The 16,617-nt window shown below is 40.3% G+C and overlaps 3 protein-coding genes across 5 annotated transcripts; 2 read left to right on the forward strand and 1 right to left on the reverse strand.

The window, feature by feature from the left end:
- The first annotated feature begins 286 nt into the window (after positions 1-286).
- LOC135427393 (cytochrome c oxidase subunit 4 isoform 1, mitochondrial) lies at positions 287-1,319 on the forward strand. Its single transcript, XM_064680884.1, has 2 exons — positions 287-447; positions 511-1,319. The coding sequence occupies exon 2, from the start codon at positions 523-525 to the stop codon at positions 1,111-1,113; it is 591 nt and encodes a 196-aa protein (XP_064536954.1). The 5' UTR covers positions 287-447; positions 511-522; the 3' UTR covers positions 1,114-1,319.
- A 3,619-nt stretch (positions 1,320-4,938) lies between these two features.
- Ypel (Yippee-like) lies at positions 4,939-13,021 on the reverse strand. Of its 2 annotated transcripts, none has more exons than XM_064681125.1 (3): positions 12,720-13,021; positions 6,978-7,372; positions 4,939-6,136 (listed from the first exon to the last, which is right to left on the reverse strand). In XM_064681125.1, the coding sequence occupies exon 3, from the start codon at positions 5,930-5,932 to the stop codon at positions 5,588-5,590; it is 345 nt and encodes a 114-aa protein (XP_064537195.1). In that variant the 5' UTR covers positions 5,933-6,136; positions 6,978-7,372; positions 12,720-13,021; the 3' UTR covers positions 4,939-5,587. The 2 variants fall into 2 exon arrangements, with proteins under 2 accessions (XP_064537195.1, XP_064537196.1); XM_064681126.1 differs by lacking the exon at positions 12,720-13,021 and adding an exon at positions 9,493-9,622.
- Positions 13,022-13,092: 71 nt separating this feature from the next.
- On the forward strand, positions 13,093-16,582 carry LOC135427578 (kelch domain-containing protein 3). Of its 2 annotated transcripts, XM_064681122.1 has the most exons (3): positions 13,093-13,227; positions 13,291-13,366; positions 14,770-16,582. In XM_064681122.1, the coding sequence occupies exon 3, from the start codon at positions 14,782-14,784 to the stop codon at positions 16,039-16,041; it is 1,260 nt and encodes a 419-aa protein (XP_064537192.1). In that variant the 5' UTR covers positions 13,093-13,227; positions 13,291-13,366; positions 14,770-14,781; the 3' UTR covers positions 16,042-16,582. The 2 variants fall into 2 exon arrangements, with proteins under 2 accessions (XP_064537192.1, XP_064537193.1); XM_064681123.1 differs by lacking the exon at positions 13,291-13,366 and having other exon boundaries at positions 13,208-13,227.
- The last annotated feature ends 35 nt before the right edge of the window (positions 16,583-16,617 follow it).

Genomic DNA, 16,617 nt, shown 5'->3' on the forward strand with positions numbered 1-16,617 from the left:
ACCACTTGGGTCTTGCTGTCAAAAGGATTAGCTGCCTATTCTTTTCATTTTATTTCATTTCATTGCCTTGCTGCCACTTGACTTGGCTTGAAAAGGCAACCTCGTTGGAGAAATGTAAAGTTGTGCGTGTGTGAATATGGTTTTTCTTTTTGTTTTCCATTTTTGGCTGTCAACACTTGGCGACTTTGTCGTTGGCTGTTCGGTGTTGGGTGTTGGGCACCCCTCGCCGACTTTGATTAAATAGAGCTGAAGACCCTGTGCGTCTGTCTGAGAGTCGACAACCCTAGCTAGCTGTCAATTGCCAGATGAGGAAAAAAAAACACACACACAGTCAGTAAGATTTATTTGCCTGAAGTTAAAGCACAGGGCATCAATTCGAAAACTGTTCCATCAAATTGCCAACAAAATTTCGATTTGCTAGCTCGATAGCAGAAAGTGAACCTACAGGTAAGCAGTCCAAACACCTCACACCTCACACCTGACATATGTCTGCGATCTTCCATTGTGCAGTGCGCTTCCATCATGAACTCGCTGCGTTGCGCTGGTTTGCGTGTGCCTGGAGCAGCTGCAGCGGCTGTAGCTGCAGCGGCTGCCTGCCGTCCAAGTGCTGGCCGGATGACAATGTTGCCGGCTGTGATGCGCCGGTTCACCCATCATGATGGTACTCGTTGTATGAGCGGCGATCGCGAGGTCGTTGGCTATGGCGTCAATGGCAATCCCATTTATATTGATTGCCCCGATTTTCCATTTCCGGCCATACGCTATCGCGAGGTGACGCCGGAGATATGTGCGCTGCGCGAAAAGGAGCTGAGCGACTGGAAGAAGCTATCGTTACAGGAGAAGAAGGCATTATATCGCCATAGCTTCTGTCAGACCTATGCGGAATTTCAACATTTTACGCCCGAATGGAAGTTAGGTGTCGGCATCATTCTATGGACGATTGCACTTTCCATTCTCCTCACCTTTGCGGTCAATACGATCTACGATGAGCTGCCCGAGACCTTCGATGAGGAGCGCCGTCAGGCTCAGCTGCGTCGCATAATACACTTGCAAATACAGCCCATAGAGGGCCTGTCATCCAAGTGGGACTACAGCAAGAACAAGTGGAAGTAGTGTAATCTCTGCTCCAATTGTTCGCCACACATTTGAATGAAATGCTGCTGCACAGTAACATTACCTACCATACACCCAACCACCCACACACTCACACACTCGCACACACAAACACCCACATACATACATGTTGAGCTTCCTACAAAAATTGTCAATCGTTTTTTAAGCTTGTATTAAATTTCATGCAATATCCATGACGAACATTACATATTTGTGCTTTAATAATTATAGTTTCTTTTATATATCAAAATTATGTCCAGACACGTGGTAAGTTCTTAAAGCAAGTCATGGGCTACTTTTAATCAGCTCCCTTTACAGATGCTGATCGCTTTTGTTCATCTTTGGCCAAGATGCAGCAGAATTCATAAGTCTGAATAAACGGGGCTCCTTGGCTAGAATGGATAGACTTAGCCGATCTTTGAAGGTGTCCCAGAGGTAAGTGCCAAGTAGTTATCCTTCCAGTGCCAAACATTAAATACCCATCATCCAGTCACTAGGGTCTTTTGGGCTTGAGGCAATGTTTGTAGCAGGCTAGAAAAAGAACATATCAGATATCCCAGCATCAATAGCCAAAATGGTCTAGCCGTGTCCACTCACGAATCTCTAGCTCCACCAACTTACATATCTCTTTCCCTCTCCTCTCTCTTTCATTATACCCTTGTAGAGGGTATTACATTTTTGTCATGAAATGGGTAACGTTAAGTAGGAAGCATCTCCGACCCCATAAAGCATATATATTACAGTCGAGTTGATATAGCAATGCCCGTCTGTCCATCTGTATCCTCCCAGGTGAACTATTTTCTCATTTTTGATACTTTACATTGGTCCGTCTTTCTGTTGCAGGCATTACATGTGTCGGAGCTGGCCGGATCAGGCCACTATATCATATAGCTGCCAACTTTTTTGATTTTCAAGATATCTTGACCAAACTTGGCATTTATAAGTTCCACTATGCTCCCTACATATATTCGTTCGTTTTACGGTTTGAACCAATTCCCTCTCTTAAACTTTAGATTGTGAATCTTGTTTTTCACATTGTTGTTGCCAACCTTATGATATATTAACATAGAACTTGCGGGCGACCCAAAATTTGATTTTTGTTAGCTCTTTGTGCTTGCCGGAAGGATAGTCCCTGCTCTAAGATCCTTTGATCCTGATGTACTTAGACTGTACATCTCATCCCCAGTTGCCCAGAATGTGCTTTAAAGTCGCGTCCCTCTCAAGGAACCACAATCTTTAGTTTGTGTAGAAAGTTCTTGATGATACGTAGAGAGTTTTTGCAGACACTCAACTGTGCTCTTTGTCCGTTTTTGAATGTATGCACCCATAAAACATACAATTTCTTTATACTTTATAAATATCAGTTTGTTATCTGTGAATTATCCCACTATTACGATAAGCTAACCCAGGTCCATAGTAAAATAAATGCCATGAAATAAGCTAGAAATGCGCTTTATTTCAAACTTGCAATCCTGAACATATGTATATATATATATATATATGCATGTTATATATATATATATATATATATATATATAGATACATATTTATATACATAATATATATATTTATTTTATGCACATATCCATTTTTGAATTTAATTTGTTTGCAAATTAAATAGCTATCGTGTATCCAACTCTTTTAAATATTGTTTGTCGTTTTGATTGTGGTGTGGCGTGGGAGGAGTGTGCGTTAATTGGTTGTCGACTGTACTGTGTGCCAATACGAATATGAATGTACACTGCGAGGTGTACATGTCAAAGGTGGTTTCAATCACGATAGTATGTACAATATGCATATACATATATGTGTATATCCATATGACTAAATGTCCAGTGCTCGATGTTCAGAATAATCTCCAGTCACATGGATATGCCATGTGCATAAAACATCTCTTAGGTTTACATCAATACATCAATTTACTATATCACGTTTGCATGTAAATACATAGTTCTTTATATGTATATCATCATTTGTTTATGTTTACGCGCATTTTGATAAGATCGCGATTTGCTGGTCTTTTGCTTTTTATGGATAAGACATAGAGTGCTTCTTATAGACATAAGTACAATATATAATCATGTATTTTATGTTTGCACAAATTAAACGGGTTGAAAATAATGTGAGATGCATTGCAGTTGGCATCTCTAATACGATAAAGTATGTATATATATATTCTTGATCAAAATTCAGCCTAATTGATGAACATTTTGCCAACTCCAATTACATTCAAATGAAGCCGTTCTTGTTTTTTTAATTTTAATTTTTTCTTTGCTTAAAAATAGTAATCTAAACACATTTTTATAAAATACACTTCAAATATTTATGTAGATTTTAAATTTTGTAAACAATTTAAATTGCTAAACAGGAGATCAAATGATTGCCAAATGATGTTTTGAACTAGGATTTATGTTTTCTCATTTTTGGAATGCCAAATGAAAATATGATTTGCACATAAATAATGTTTAATTTACTGCATTTTGCAAATTTCTCTCGTGCTTTGTTTGCTACAGTTTTAAAGCATTAAGTACTGCAACCTGGCGGCATAATTAAAACAATTACCCAAACATTGTTAAATTTTATTTTGAGGCAAATTTGTTTAAGAGATTTCAATTTATTGTATGATTTTAACATATCAGCGCTTGTATGCTCGATATTCGTTTTTAATTTTTTGTTTTTAGTTAATGCTACCACAAAATATATTCCCATATACATACATATATATGTAGTATATATACATATACATATATATATATATATTTATTTAATCATTTATTTAGTTATCGACTACTTAGAGAACATCATTAACTCGAATAGTTCTTGGCAGTTATTTTGCATATATATATATATATATTTTTTATTTAATTTTTTAAAAATTTGCTTTTGCTGCTTGCACTTTTTTCTTTGATTTTCCTGTTGTGTGTTTGTTTTCAATTAATTTACGGTATTTTTGCGACATAAACAAGTATCAATATATATATAAATATATATGTACATTTATGCGCACATTGCGCAATGTATTTTATATTATTTCTTTCACAAATTTCATAAATTTGTTGTGCATATTCAGCTTTCAATTTTTAACTCCCGTCGCCACAGCAACTTGCCACACTCCACTCGCGTCCTCATCCTCTCACAGTACAGGAGAACATATTTTCCATTATTATTATAGTTATTATTTTTGACTAATTAATACAAAAATTAGCGCAACATCACACGTAAGACAATATCAATTTATGTGGCGCCACCTTGCGTCTGGATTTACACACATCGTTCTTTTATTATTCGCTCGCTTGCATTATGTAGTTTTTTAAATTTATTTTATTGGCATTCACAATTTGCTGTTTCTGTTAAATTTTTATTTTAAATTTTTTCCTTCTTATTTTTTTTTTTGCATTTCTTTGCGCTTGTTTTTGTTTTAAATAGTTAATTATGCATTAAATAATTAATTATTTAAATATATTTTTTTAAATAACTACTACATACATTGAAAAGGTGTAAATGTGTGAGTGTCTTATGTTTGTATATGTGTGTGTGTTTGTGATTGTTTATGTTTATGTTTGTGTTTGTTGTGGGTGTATTTTAATTTTGCATGCCGTATGCATTTAATTTTCTTCTGTTTCTTATTTTTAGTCGTTTTGTTGCATTTGTTACAAAAACATTTTTAATAATTTCTCGTTTATTGGCAGTGCAAGTTTTTTGTGTTCCTTTTTGTGTTGGTGGCAACCAAAAATTTGTCAAAAAACTCAAACTGTTAAATGAAAAATAAATAACTTTTCAAGATTTACAAATATAAATGGGCATTTGAAACTGTTTACTAGACACTTTGAGCTTAAAGTTTTATTAATAAAAGTTGCAAATATTTGAGAAAAAAAAACACAAAAAAGAATATATAAACAAATGAAAGACACGACGAAACGGCAACAAAACAAATAATACAGTAGTAGTTGGCGCTTAGGCCGGTAGATGGCGCCAGCTCAAGTTGCTGTTGCGCCCAGCGCAGAGATCTCTCCAAGCCCAGTAAAGCAGCGGCCATTTCGGAGGTGTGTGTTTGGCTGTGTGTGTGTGTGTATGAGAGAGTGTGTGTGGGTAGTGCTGTGTGTGTGTGTGTGTGTATGTATGTGTGTGTGTTTTGTTTGTTCTATAAGATACGTCGAGTTGTGTACTATATAATAGCATATAAATATTGTGGTACCCTAAAACTCGAACTCGCGCCTTAACTCGACCGATCAAACCGCCGGCACTCGCTGTCGTCTATCTCCGTCTCTCTCACTCTCTCTCTCTCTCTCTCTCTCTCTATCTGTCTCATTCTCTCTGGCACTTGCACTCGCTTGCTCGCTTCATTTAGCTTCAAGCCTTTTCACATGTGCCATCAACTTTTCGCTGTTGCCGCATTATTAACGTTACCCAAGCCGCCCGGACTGCCAGCCCACCACATGCCACATCACGCGCGCCCCATCGTCGACGTTTAGTTTCAATCCCAGCCATTCTCCTTGATCATGTGCGCCAGCTCAATGATGAACTTGCCCTCCTTGTATTTCTGACTGGACTCATACGCATGCTCATATTTCCAGCCGAGCGGCGTTTTGCAGCACTCGCAGTAGATATCAGCGACCGCATGGAGTCCAGTGAGCAGGACACGCTCCTCCGTTTGGCCGCAAGCGACATTTACCACCGAATTGAAAAGATATGCCGGCCCCTGGCTGCCCTGAAACGACTTCGAGATGAGCTCGTCGTGTGAAGCGAGATGCGCACGGCAATGAACACATGAGTAGGTCCGATTTGTGGACGGTAAGTAGGCTTGAAAGGTTTTCACCATTGTTGCTGGTTTGTCTACAGTTTCTGTTACTGTTGCTGTTGCTGTTGCTGTTACTGTTACTGTTGCTGTTGCTGTTAGTTTTTCTATCGCTGGCTTGGTGCCTTGGGCGTGTGGCTTGGCTTTTAGCTGGTTGTCTGTAAATAGTCTTGAACTACAGCCGTATCCGTAACAAGGAAGTGCACTTCTTGGCTGTCAATTGGTCCGCTGTAAAATACAAATAACATTAGCTCGAGTTGCTCTGTATTGTCAATTCTTAAATATGTGGCAGAGTTATGAGCAAACACCTTTCAGCGGTTCAGTCGGTTCACAAATCAAGTAATTCAATATATATAACTCACTTCTTATGAGCTCAACAAACTTTCTTCCCTTGTAATATTGTCTGGCATACCCCCGCCCCTCTGAAATCGATAAAAATCGATCTGCAATATATTCGCGTTTTCATGTATTTCTTGCAACAGAATATTTCTCTTTTTACATACTTCCCTTTTCTCCCATATGGCATCGAAGTGCTTTGGTATAAAAACTTTGTTTCTAACCAATTATTCCTATTGGAGTCGTAAAATATAGTGGACCGATTTTATACTGGTTTGCAGATACGTAAGGAAAAAAGTTGCTTGTTGCTTAGTTTTGTGAAGATATGTATCTAAAAAAAGCAAAAGTTTTTTATACTAAAGCTCATTTTTTGACTGATTCCTCCTACAGATTGCAAAAAAAGACGGATAGCTTTAAAACTGATGTACATAGAATATCAACTAATCGGTTAATCCTGATCAAGTAAATATATGCTTAATGGAATAGAAGACTGTCTGTCCTACAATCTTCAAAAGTATTCTCTGGTATTATACAAAAAATAACGTTTTGGATGGTCTTGATTGGATGTAGCTATTCGGATCTGGATTAATCTTGTGAACCTCTTATGAACCTGGCCATAGGTCAACCCTAGTCGAGGAGAGTTGCGGTTGAGCTGAAAATTGTTGGTTGGGCGGGGGTGAGGGGCCTTCTGTGCTGCTCTCAAGGCTGCCATATATCACGTCATGTGCCTCACCTGCTGAGACCGGATCAAATAGTGTCTCCTGCTGCTGCTGCTGCTGCTGTGCGTTAACTGCGCGCGTTGCTTACAGCGGACGGCGACGATGAGGACGACGGCGCCGCGGCAGAGGCAGAGGCGGTGGCAGCAACTGTGGCTGCTGTCATTGAACGATTATGTCCAGCGTCTGCCAGTGTCGTGGGTCACAGAACAAGCCACAATCCAATGTCGTTGGCTTTTGTTTGTGCCTGTGCCTGTGCCTGTGACTGTGACTGTGCCTGTGTCTCTGTCTGGTGTCTGAGCGCTTCGACTGCAACTGCGACTGCGACTGCTATTGTTCCACGTGCGTTCTCTTTTGCAGTGTGTATATTTATGCATATGTATGTGTGTACAGACGGAATATATCAGATTTCCTGCCAAAGACAAAAAGACAATGACAAAGCCAAATGATTGTTAATGTAGTTCAGTTTTCTGTATATACGAGTCATATACAAATTGTTGGAACAACAACAAAAAAAAGACCAAACAAAGCAGAGAGGAAGAAAGTACAACATGGTCGGTGCATTTACATTATTGATTTCCATTCACAAGTCTCTGGGCCAACCTACAAATGTGGCCTAATAGCCGACCAAAACACATGTCCTAAACAGTTTCGTAGGGGTTTGGGGGGCGACTCGGACTCTCAAAAGCAGAGAGCGATAGAAAGCAATAAAAAGACAGAAAGAGAGAGAGGGGAGGGGGGTAGATAGCAGTCAATTATAATGATGATATACAGGCGGTATTCCTATTAGTCCGTCTTTGGGGCTACTCTATGATTTATGTGCGCCTCATCGCCTTAGCCAGCGAGTCAGCAGAGCAACCCAAGCAGGCAGCTACCGATGCGTCCGCATTTACAGTAAACAGCTGCCTTCCAAAAGCGGCACCAAATGATTCATTCATAGTCCCCCAATCAACGCCACCTCCCGCACACTTGCCGCACTTGCTGGCGTTTGTGTGTAGATAGATGGCTCAATAAATACAGTCATACACCAATATATGCGATGCTTTGTTTAAAACCATTACGCATCAATTTGAACAACATAAATTAGTCCATTCAGTTGGTAATTAGCCCATACAAAGCATCTGGATATCTGAATGATTAACAAATCAAGTGTATTCGCAGCCAGCAAAACTTTATATTAGTGTATTCACTGTAAGCAGTAATTACATATTGCGAATCGTCCACAGACAAAATACATCTTTCCATTAGCAGTATTCTAATTACAACTATATCACAAAATAAAAGTAAAAAAATAAATTTAAAAAAAAATCTAAAATTTTCAAGCGGTTCTTTATATAGAGCTATATTTTCGACCAATATGTTAGTTGGTATATGATATATATATAGGACCAGGCATTGTATGGGGTTTCTGGATTTGTTTATGAAATACATATATTTTACAAATAATGCTCTCTGTTTTGAAAAATCAGAGAAAACCTGACTTTTTCACACAACTACGTTTTTCGCTAGTCTATAAACATTCTTTAGAGTTCTCTTATTCAAAGAAATTATTACGCCTTGCTTCAATTCCCTTTAAAACATTTCAAAAATATGATTTAAATACTCGAAATTTTGTAATTTCATAGATGCAGATGACAAAGCAATGATCCAAGGTCAAGCTTTGAACAAAGCGGACACTGTGCATCCCCCGCAACTACTCGCTTACGCAGGCGACTAATGCGAATGAAGTTTTAACAGCTTGAGAATTACAAGGAAACGTATTGGCCGAAACATTTTGTAAGCTCTTGTAAATATGTGTGTGAATGTGTAAATGTTTGTAGTAAATACATATATAAATTTGTATGTATGTAAACACTGTATTTTTCATAATTAGCACCCTTGTTGCTTTTTGCGTGGTGTTGCCAAGCCCTCAAAAACATAATCATCATCATCATTATCGTCGACGTAGACGTCGCCGTCTTGGTTGGGGTTTCTGTTCAATATCCAATGCAAATTGGCTGCTGACGCGAAAGTCGACGACTAAAACAAAGAAACAGGAGCGACCGGGTAAAGGGAAGGCGAGTGGGTGAGAGCAGCGCAAACAAAGAAGCAACAGAGGCAACAGGGAAATGCACTTGGCCGGGGTGGCTGCTGGCGCATTGCATTGGCCAGACAACAAAGCGTTGACTGCTACAAGTGGAGAGCGAGTGGGAGAGAAAAACACATTGAGCAAAAGGATGAGAGAGAGAGAGAGAGGAGGTGGGTGCATATAAAGCAGTTTCTCAATATTAATAAGCGTGCGATATTAACGAAACGACGACAACTTTTGGCGCCTAAACAGTTAATTAATTAAATAAGACGTTATTTTTGTACTGAAACCAAAACAAGCGCAAGCACACACACACACACGACACAGTCACACACAAACAGCAGAAATCAAGAAGAGCAGCAAAAAAAGAAGCTGCCGAAAATTCGCGAGTTCAGTGAACCAGCCAGTGAACCAGTGTGAATGAGAAAAGGAAGCTAAAAGTTCTTTGGCACCAACTCGCTTACGTTTTGATTTCTATTAATTTGTATTCATTTTTTATTATTTTGGTTGTTTTTTTTTATTTTGCGTGGGCCCGCCTTCTGCCTTCTGATTTGCGACTTCACTTTTATTTTGCAATCAAAAACCAAAGCGCGCTATGCGAAATGTAACAAGCGACTGACGGACTGCGTCGCTGCTGCGGTGCGCTGTTGGCAACTGTCGGCAGCTGAGGCAACGCAGCAGCGACGACAGCAGCAACGGCAGCAGCGACGACGGCGGCAACGGCAGCAGCAGCAACAGCAACAGCAGCAGCAACAGCAGCAGCAACACAGCAACAAACAAAGAAGTAAAGAAAACTGCAACACTAACAAAGTGGCATACAGGTGGCAGTGACGACTGCAGCGCAAAGCAACGCAACAAGCAGCGCGTCAATTGCAAAATGGACAAATAAATACATGTACATAGACAGTTGTATGTGTGTGCATACGCATATTAAATGCAATCAAGAAAGCAGAATCTGAGAACGCAGTCAAGTGCTTCATGCAATTACATAGTTCACAACAATAACAACGCGTATCCCCCTATAGGTGTGTAGGTGTCTGTGTGCGAATGCGCAAGGTGAATTCAAAACTCTATGTGCACCGCGCACCAATTACCGTTAGAAATGTTAACCCAATATTCTTGATTTTGCTGTGGCTGTGTTTCTGGTTGATGTTGTCGTTGCTGTTGTAACTGCTGCTGTTGTTGTTGTTGGTGCTAAGTGTGGGCATATAAAGACCGGAGCGCCATGACACAGCAACAGCCGCGAACGAGGTGGCGGCAGCATTGGGCATGCGTGCCACACTCACCGCCATAAAAATTTGTACATTTGTGATAAAACTCAACTTGGATCAAATCAAAAATAGTAATATATATACATATATAATGTAATAAAAAAGCATATATAAACCATGCTAATTTACAGTTTTTTTTTTCGAAAAGAATATGGTCTAACAGACTAGATATATGCATACATATAGAGATAGAAATTTTGCTGATTCATTTCTTTTTGCAAACTTTATATTGCTGAATAATATCTGCGTTATATATATTTAGATATACATATGTATGTATATAACTCGAATTTTCGAACTGAAGCTCAATAGGTTGTATAGTTTAGTAAATGATGTTTAGAGCCTGCACAATAATTTTAGGCCTCACTGTATTTTTATACAATGTGGCGAATAACGGTAAGAACGTCGCTGTGTTGCTAATGTATCTGTATCGTAGTGTGATAGGTTGTAGTTGTTGTTGTTGCTGGTTTTTGTGCCGTCGAGGTGACTGGCTGGTACTGCTGCCTGGCATTACCTTGTTCAATCCACATTCTGCACTCCCCCGGCTGTTGCTGTTGCAGCGGTTGGCGCTCACCAAGCTTTGTGCAGCTGATTCAGAATCGGACAACAGCATGTTCTTATTCAATTGACAATACGCATTTACAGTTATGTGTGTGCATAAAAACCTAATTTTGACCACTCGCCCCCAATCTCCGCATTCGTTTCTTATCGTTGTTGTTATTGTTGTTGTCATTTACCCGCTGGGCTTTCATTTTGCGCGCGCCTTAAACGTCAATAGAACTTTTGCGTCGTCTTTTTTTTTTACCCTGTACCCATTAAAAATGGATAAGAAATGGGTGTATTGGTTTTGTGCAGATGCATGTAACAGTTAGAACGAAGCAACTTCGACCCCCTAGAGTATATGCAAATGTGTGCTTGATAAGGAAGACGAACTGAGTCGATCTAGCCATTATTTTTTCGAAAGCTCTAGTAATATTTGTAATATCAACAAAAAATATTTTTCAAGCACGTATTTTACGGCAACTCCGAACTAGGTACAGGGTATCTGCGATTCGGGCACTCAGGATTAGAGGACTGTTGTTGTTGTTTTTTTTTTCTTCCAAACAAAGAGGAAAGCCCGATAGGGCAGCAACAACAACAAAAAGCCACACGCACTACACACAAACGCGCTCGGAGCACTTGGTGTTGTTGTTGTGGTTTCGTGGTGTCTTTCTTTTAGCTGGGGTCAATAACGTCAATGGCAATGCTCTTTAAGTTGCGTATGTATGTATATGTGTATGTGGTAACAAATAGAATTATGAATTACCGTCGAAACACGAGCACTGTATGTATATAAAGTCGCAGAGAAATGCGCGCTACTTTTGGGCAAAACAGAAAGCGTTTGGCACTATCTGTTAACAGAGCGAAAATAAAAAAACAACATCCAACAGCTGATGAAACAAAAATAATATTCTTATCAGACGGCAAAGAAAATAACAACACAAAATTTATTGCGTTGCGACGCCAGCGACGCAGTCGGCAAAAATGCTGCCAAGCGGGGCAGTATGTGAGGGCGAGAAAGAGCCACTACGGAGAGAGACTGCGAGAGAGAGAGAGTGAGAGAGAACACGATAGGGAGAAAGCGTAAACAAAAATACAGCGCAGAAACAGCTGTGTCTCTGTGGTGGCGTTGCCGACGCATCGAAACACACACACACATGCGCAATACAGCTGCTCTCTGCATATGTATATGGATGCGCATGGCTCGATACTCAAACACAACAAACAAACCAGACGACAGAGAAGTAAAGTCCTTGGCTTCCTAAGAACAGCTGAGACTGGAAGCAACAGCGGGGGCAACAAAAAAGGCCGCGAAAGAGAGATCAGATGAATGAACTTTAATGGCGCAGCTCTCTCTCTTTCACACTTGCTAATGTTTATCGCACTTCGGAGTTGCTAAAAGACGCAATTTGTTTAGCAGCAGCAGTCCCCCGCGCATTTACCAACACATGCAGTCACTATCACACACATACATATGTTCATGCGTATGTATGTTTTGTACGGGGACATGAAAACACAAACAAAAATTATGACAATAAAAATTCTTGTTTGGACCTTTTTTCCATACGCAGGAAACTGCGTTGCAGTGGCAACACTTTTTCTTATTGTTGTTTTTGCTGCACTGCCTGTGTATGTGCATGTATATGTGTCTAAGCGAAGGAGAAGAGGGAAAAACAAAGCTAGTGTACCTCAACATACGTAAGATGGTATATACTTACATACATATGGATTTTATATATATATATATATATATATATACATGTAACAACTACATATGTTAATGCATGGAACATATGTATGTATATACACGCAATTTCAAGCTTTTACAAAAACAGCAACAAATGGCAAATTTTGGCACACAAAAACGTATAACAACTTACGGTTCTGTTGCAGTTGCAGTTGCAGAGTTTTCTTGTGTTGTTTTGTGCGATACACAGGCACACACACACGCACACACACACACGCACGCAAACAAACACACACACACACAAACAAAACGAGGCAACAACGACCCACTCAGTAACTGACACTTAATTGTGGTTCTTCACACCGTTTGCATAATACTAATGCAACACTTTCGCATCATTAATATTTCTATCAATTTATTGAACCGAATACAATATTTGTTTGCGTTCGCTCATTTTGCGTGATTTTTGCTGTGGGGGCGCTGGTGTGTTTGCGTTGTGTGTGGGGAATTGTAATAGAGTTCAATTATTTGCGCAACTCTGGTCACACTCAGCACAATGTATCGTTATTGAAATATCGATACTATCGATATTCAGCAACAAAATTACCCAAAAGAAGTTGCTGCTGTTGCTGCTGCACAAAAAAAAAAGGAAAAGCACATAATTTTCACAACACAGCACGCGCCTTACGAAAAACCCAGGCGTAAGTAATAAATAGGCTGCACAACTGTTGTGAAATAATTAAAAATTGCTACCATTTTGTTAGTGTGCAAAGCAAACAACAATTTAAAAACAGTTGACAGGCGGCGCTGGCCCAGTGCAATAGTCGCTGCTTGTGTGAGGTAAGCGTTAATAAGTGGGCAAAACCCAAGGCCCCCTAACCAGATAATAAATATCTATGTACATGTTAATATACATATATATATATATATATATATATATATATATATATATACATATATATATATATACATGTATATATATGCATATATCAGTGTATACATTTCGTGCCAAGCCACAAAAAAAAAGGACAACAACACATAACTGGCATCCAATATCGCCTGTCCCGTCCTTGCAAATTGTGAAACTCTGCAAATGATTTTGATTGAATTAAACCAAGCAGCTTACTATTGTTTACAACTTTATCTAGCGAAATGTGAACAAATTAATAGCACAATTGTATTCATCTGCGTGTTAACTACGTACATGAAGGACCCCGAGGATGACTGTGCTGCCCACTTCAGGCAAGCCGAAACTATGTAGCTGGGTTGGCTGGAATTCAAGAGAGAAAAAAGTAGATTTCGTTTGTTTTGCTTTTTTCCTAGACATGAGAATTTGTAGTTATCATTTGGATCGCTTTACGCTTGATTTGCGCCAATTAATAAGCAGACATTTTCATTGTCATTTCATTTTCTTACCATATAACTATATTCAATGGCCTTTACTCACACTTTTCATTTTATTGCCTGTTCAATATCTCGACCTCGAAGTCAGATCGCAAAGGTTGTAGTATATCTGATATGGTCTGATAGTATCTACGACCAGTGTTTAGTTTAGTCAATTAGACAATTTCTTGACGCTCAATCAGCTCAATGTTGTACACTTTAAAGAGTAACAAAATTATTGAGCAATAATTTGGCTTAATTGAGTGCTAAACAATTAACTTGCTAATTAAGTTGCTAACATATATGTATATTGTCTGAATTAAAGCAGAGAATAGAAAAAACCCAACATACCTTCCAAATAGCTTAAGTTCTCGCTGTCCGCAAGTGGAATTCAGATCAGTGCACGCCTGTGATTGACTTTAGATTGACTGACTGTCTGATTGATTGGTGCTCAAGGCCCATTATAGTTATAAACGTTTTTGAAAGTTCCACCCTCAAGTGTGGAAAATAGGTGAAAACTACGGACCGAACGGCCTTAAACTCATTGGCAAGTATCTTTGTGAAAATTCATTGAAGATGTGCTTCACACTGTAAGACAAAGAGAAATAAAGAGAAATGTTTCAGTTTTAGAATATCCAAACTCCACCGGCAGGGGATATGAAGGTTAAGTAATGATTGTCTAAGCGAAAGTTATATTTTCGTATATTAATAGCTCTCTAAGTCGTAACTTACTGCTGAATATTGAATGGCCCGAACAAGGGCGGGTAATGCTCGCTAGTAGATCATATATAAATTTAGAAAATATATGTGCTAGAAAATATAATCGAGTTTTAATGTTAATCTTGTCTACTTTTTCGCAGAAAGCTGGAAGCATGTTGTGGACGGTGCATCTCGATGGTGGTCCGCAGCGCGTAAATCATGCAGCTGTGGGCGTCGGCGAATTTATCTATAGCTTCGGGGGCTACTGCACCGGGGACGATTATCGCTTCAATGAACCGATCGATGTGCATGTGCTGAACGTGCACTCGATGCGCTGGACTCTGGTGCCGCAGCAGTGTGACAGCGACGGGGATCCGCTCAAGTATCCGCTGGTGCCGTTCCAGCGTTATGGCCACACTGTGGTTGCGTACAAGGAGCGCATCTACATTTGGGGCGGCCGGAACGATGAACATCTGTGCAATGTGCTCTATTGCTTCGATCCAAAGACGGCGCGCTGGGCACGCCCGGCGGTAAGCGGTTGCCTGCCGGGCGCCCGGGATGGACATTCGGCGTGTGTGATTGGCAATTGCATGTACATATTTGGCGGATTTGTGGATGAGATCAATGAGTTTAGCAGCGATGTGCATGCTCTAAATCTGGAGACAATGGAATGGCGTTATGTTCAAACGTTTGGTGTCCCGCCGACCTATCGGGATTTTCATGCGGCCGTCGCATACGAGGAGGAGCGCATGTATATATTTGGTGGGCGCGGCGATAAGCATAGTCCATACCATAGTCAGGAGGAGACCTACTGTCATGAGATTGTTTATCTGGACATGAAGACAAAGGTCTGGCATCGACCCTTTACCGCCGGCAAGGTGCCTGTGGGTCGGCGCAGTCACAGCATGTTTGTGCACAATAAATTGATCTTTGTTTTTGGCGGCTATAATGGTCTGCTGGATCAGCATTTCAACGATCTGTACACATTCGATCCGCGCACCAAACTCTGGAATCTGGTGCGCGCCAATGGCCAGGCGCCGACGGCCAGGCGACGTCAGTGTGCCATTGTCATGGGCACGCGCATGTTCCTCTTTGGCGGCACCAGTCCTCGCTGCTCCATGCCACAATCGCAGAGCTCAGTGTTGCGCGGCAATGAGTTAACGCAGCCGCCGGCTGCGCCGCCACCGCAACAGCAGCCAGCAGCAGCGCCACCAGCAGCAGGAGCAGCTGCAGCGGCAGCTGCAACCACCACACTGATTGACTACAGCGATCTGCATGTGCTGGACTTTGAGCCCACGCTGAAAACGCTTGCCACGATGGTGGTGCTGAAATATCAGCTGGACATTTCCGGCTTGCCGCGCAGTTTTCGGGCGGATCTTAACATGCTGACACAGCCGAACAGTATTACCCGACCCATCAATCAGGCCGGCTAGCATTTATTGTTCATGTTGGAAATAGATAAAAATACAATCGATTGATGCCGCCTGGTGCTCGGATCGTCGCCCCCTTGTCGTTTTTCAGCGAATGCCACAAAACAAAAAACAAGCAAACAAAAAAAAAAAACATAACAAAGAGAATGCGTTAAAAAACATCATGAGATAACAACAGTTATTTAGCTTAATTTACATGCTTTTTCCACAACGCTTGATGGAAGCGGATTGCACTAGTCCCAGTAGTCGAGCAATGCATCCGATCTATTCCAAAAGTGCTCGAAATATCAAATGACACCACACACACACACACACACACACATGCATACACAGAAAGAGAGAGAGAGAGAGAAAGAAAGAGAGAGAGAGAGAGAGAGAGACACTCGCACACACTCAGACTCGCACACACGGACACTGAAACTAGTAATAAACAATGCAGTTTTAGAAACTTGCTTGGACTTACAATTACATAATTAGCTCTAGTTTGTAAAGTGTTTATATATAATTATCTTAAATAAAAATCGCATATTATTATTATTGAAAATACTGTTGGGCGTCGGCTAAAATCAATTTTTGCCT

Source organism: Drosophila montana, unplaced genomic scaffold (genome assembly GCF_035044405.1).
Source record: "Drosophila montana isolate Dmon_TW-CO22-7 unplaced genomic scaffold, ASM3504440v1 contig_2178_1, whole genome shotgun sequence".
NCBI classification, from domain to species: Eukaryota; Metazoa; Arthropoda; class Insecta; order Diptera; family Drosophilidae; genus Drosophila; species Drosophila montana.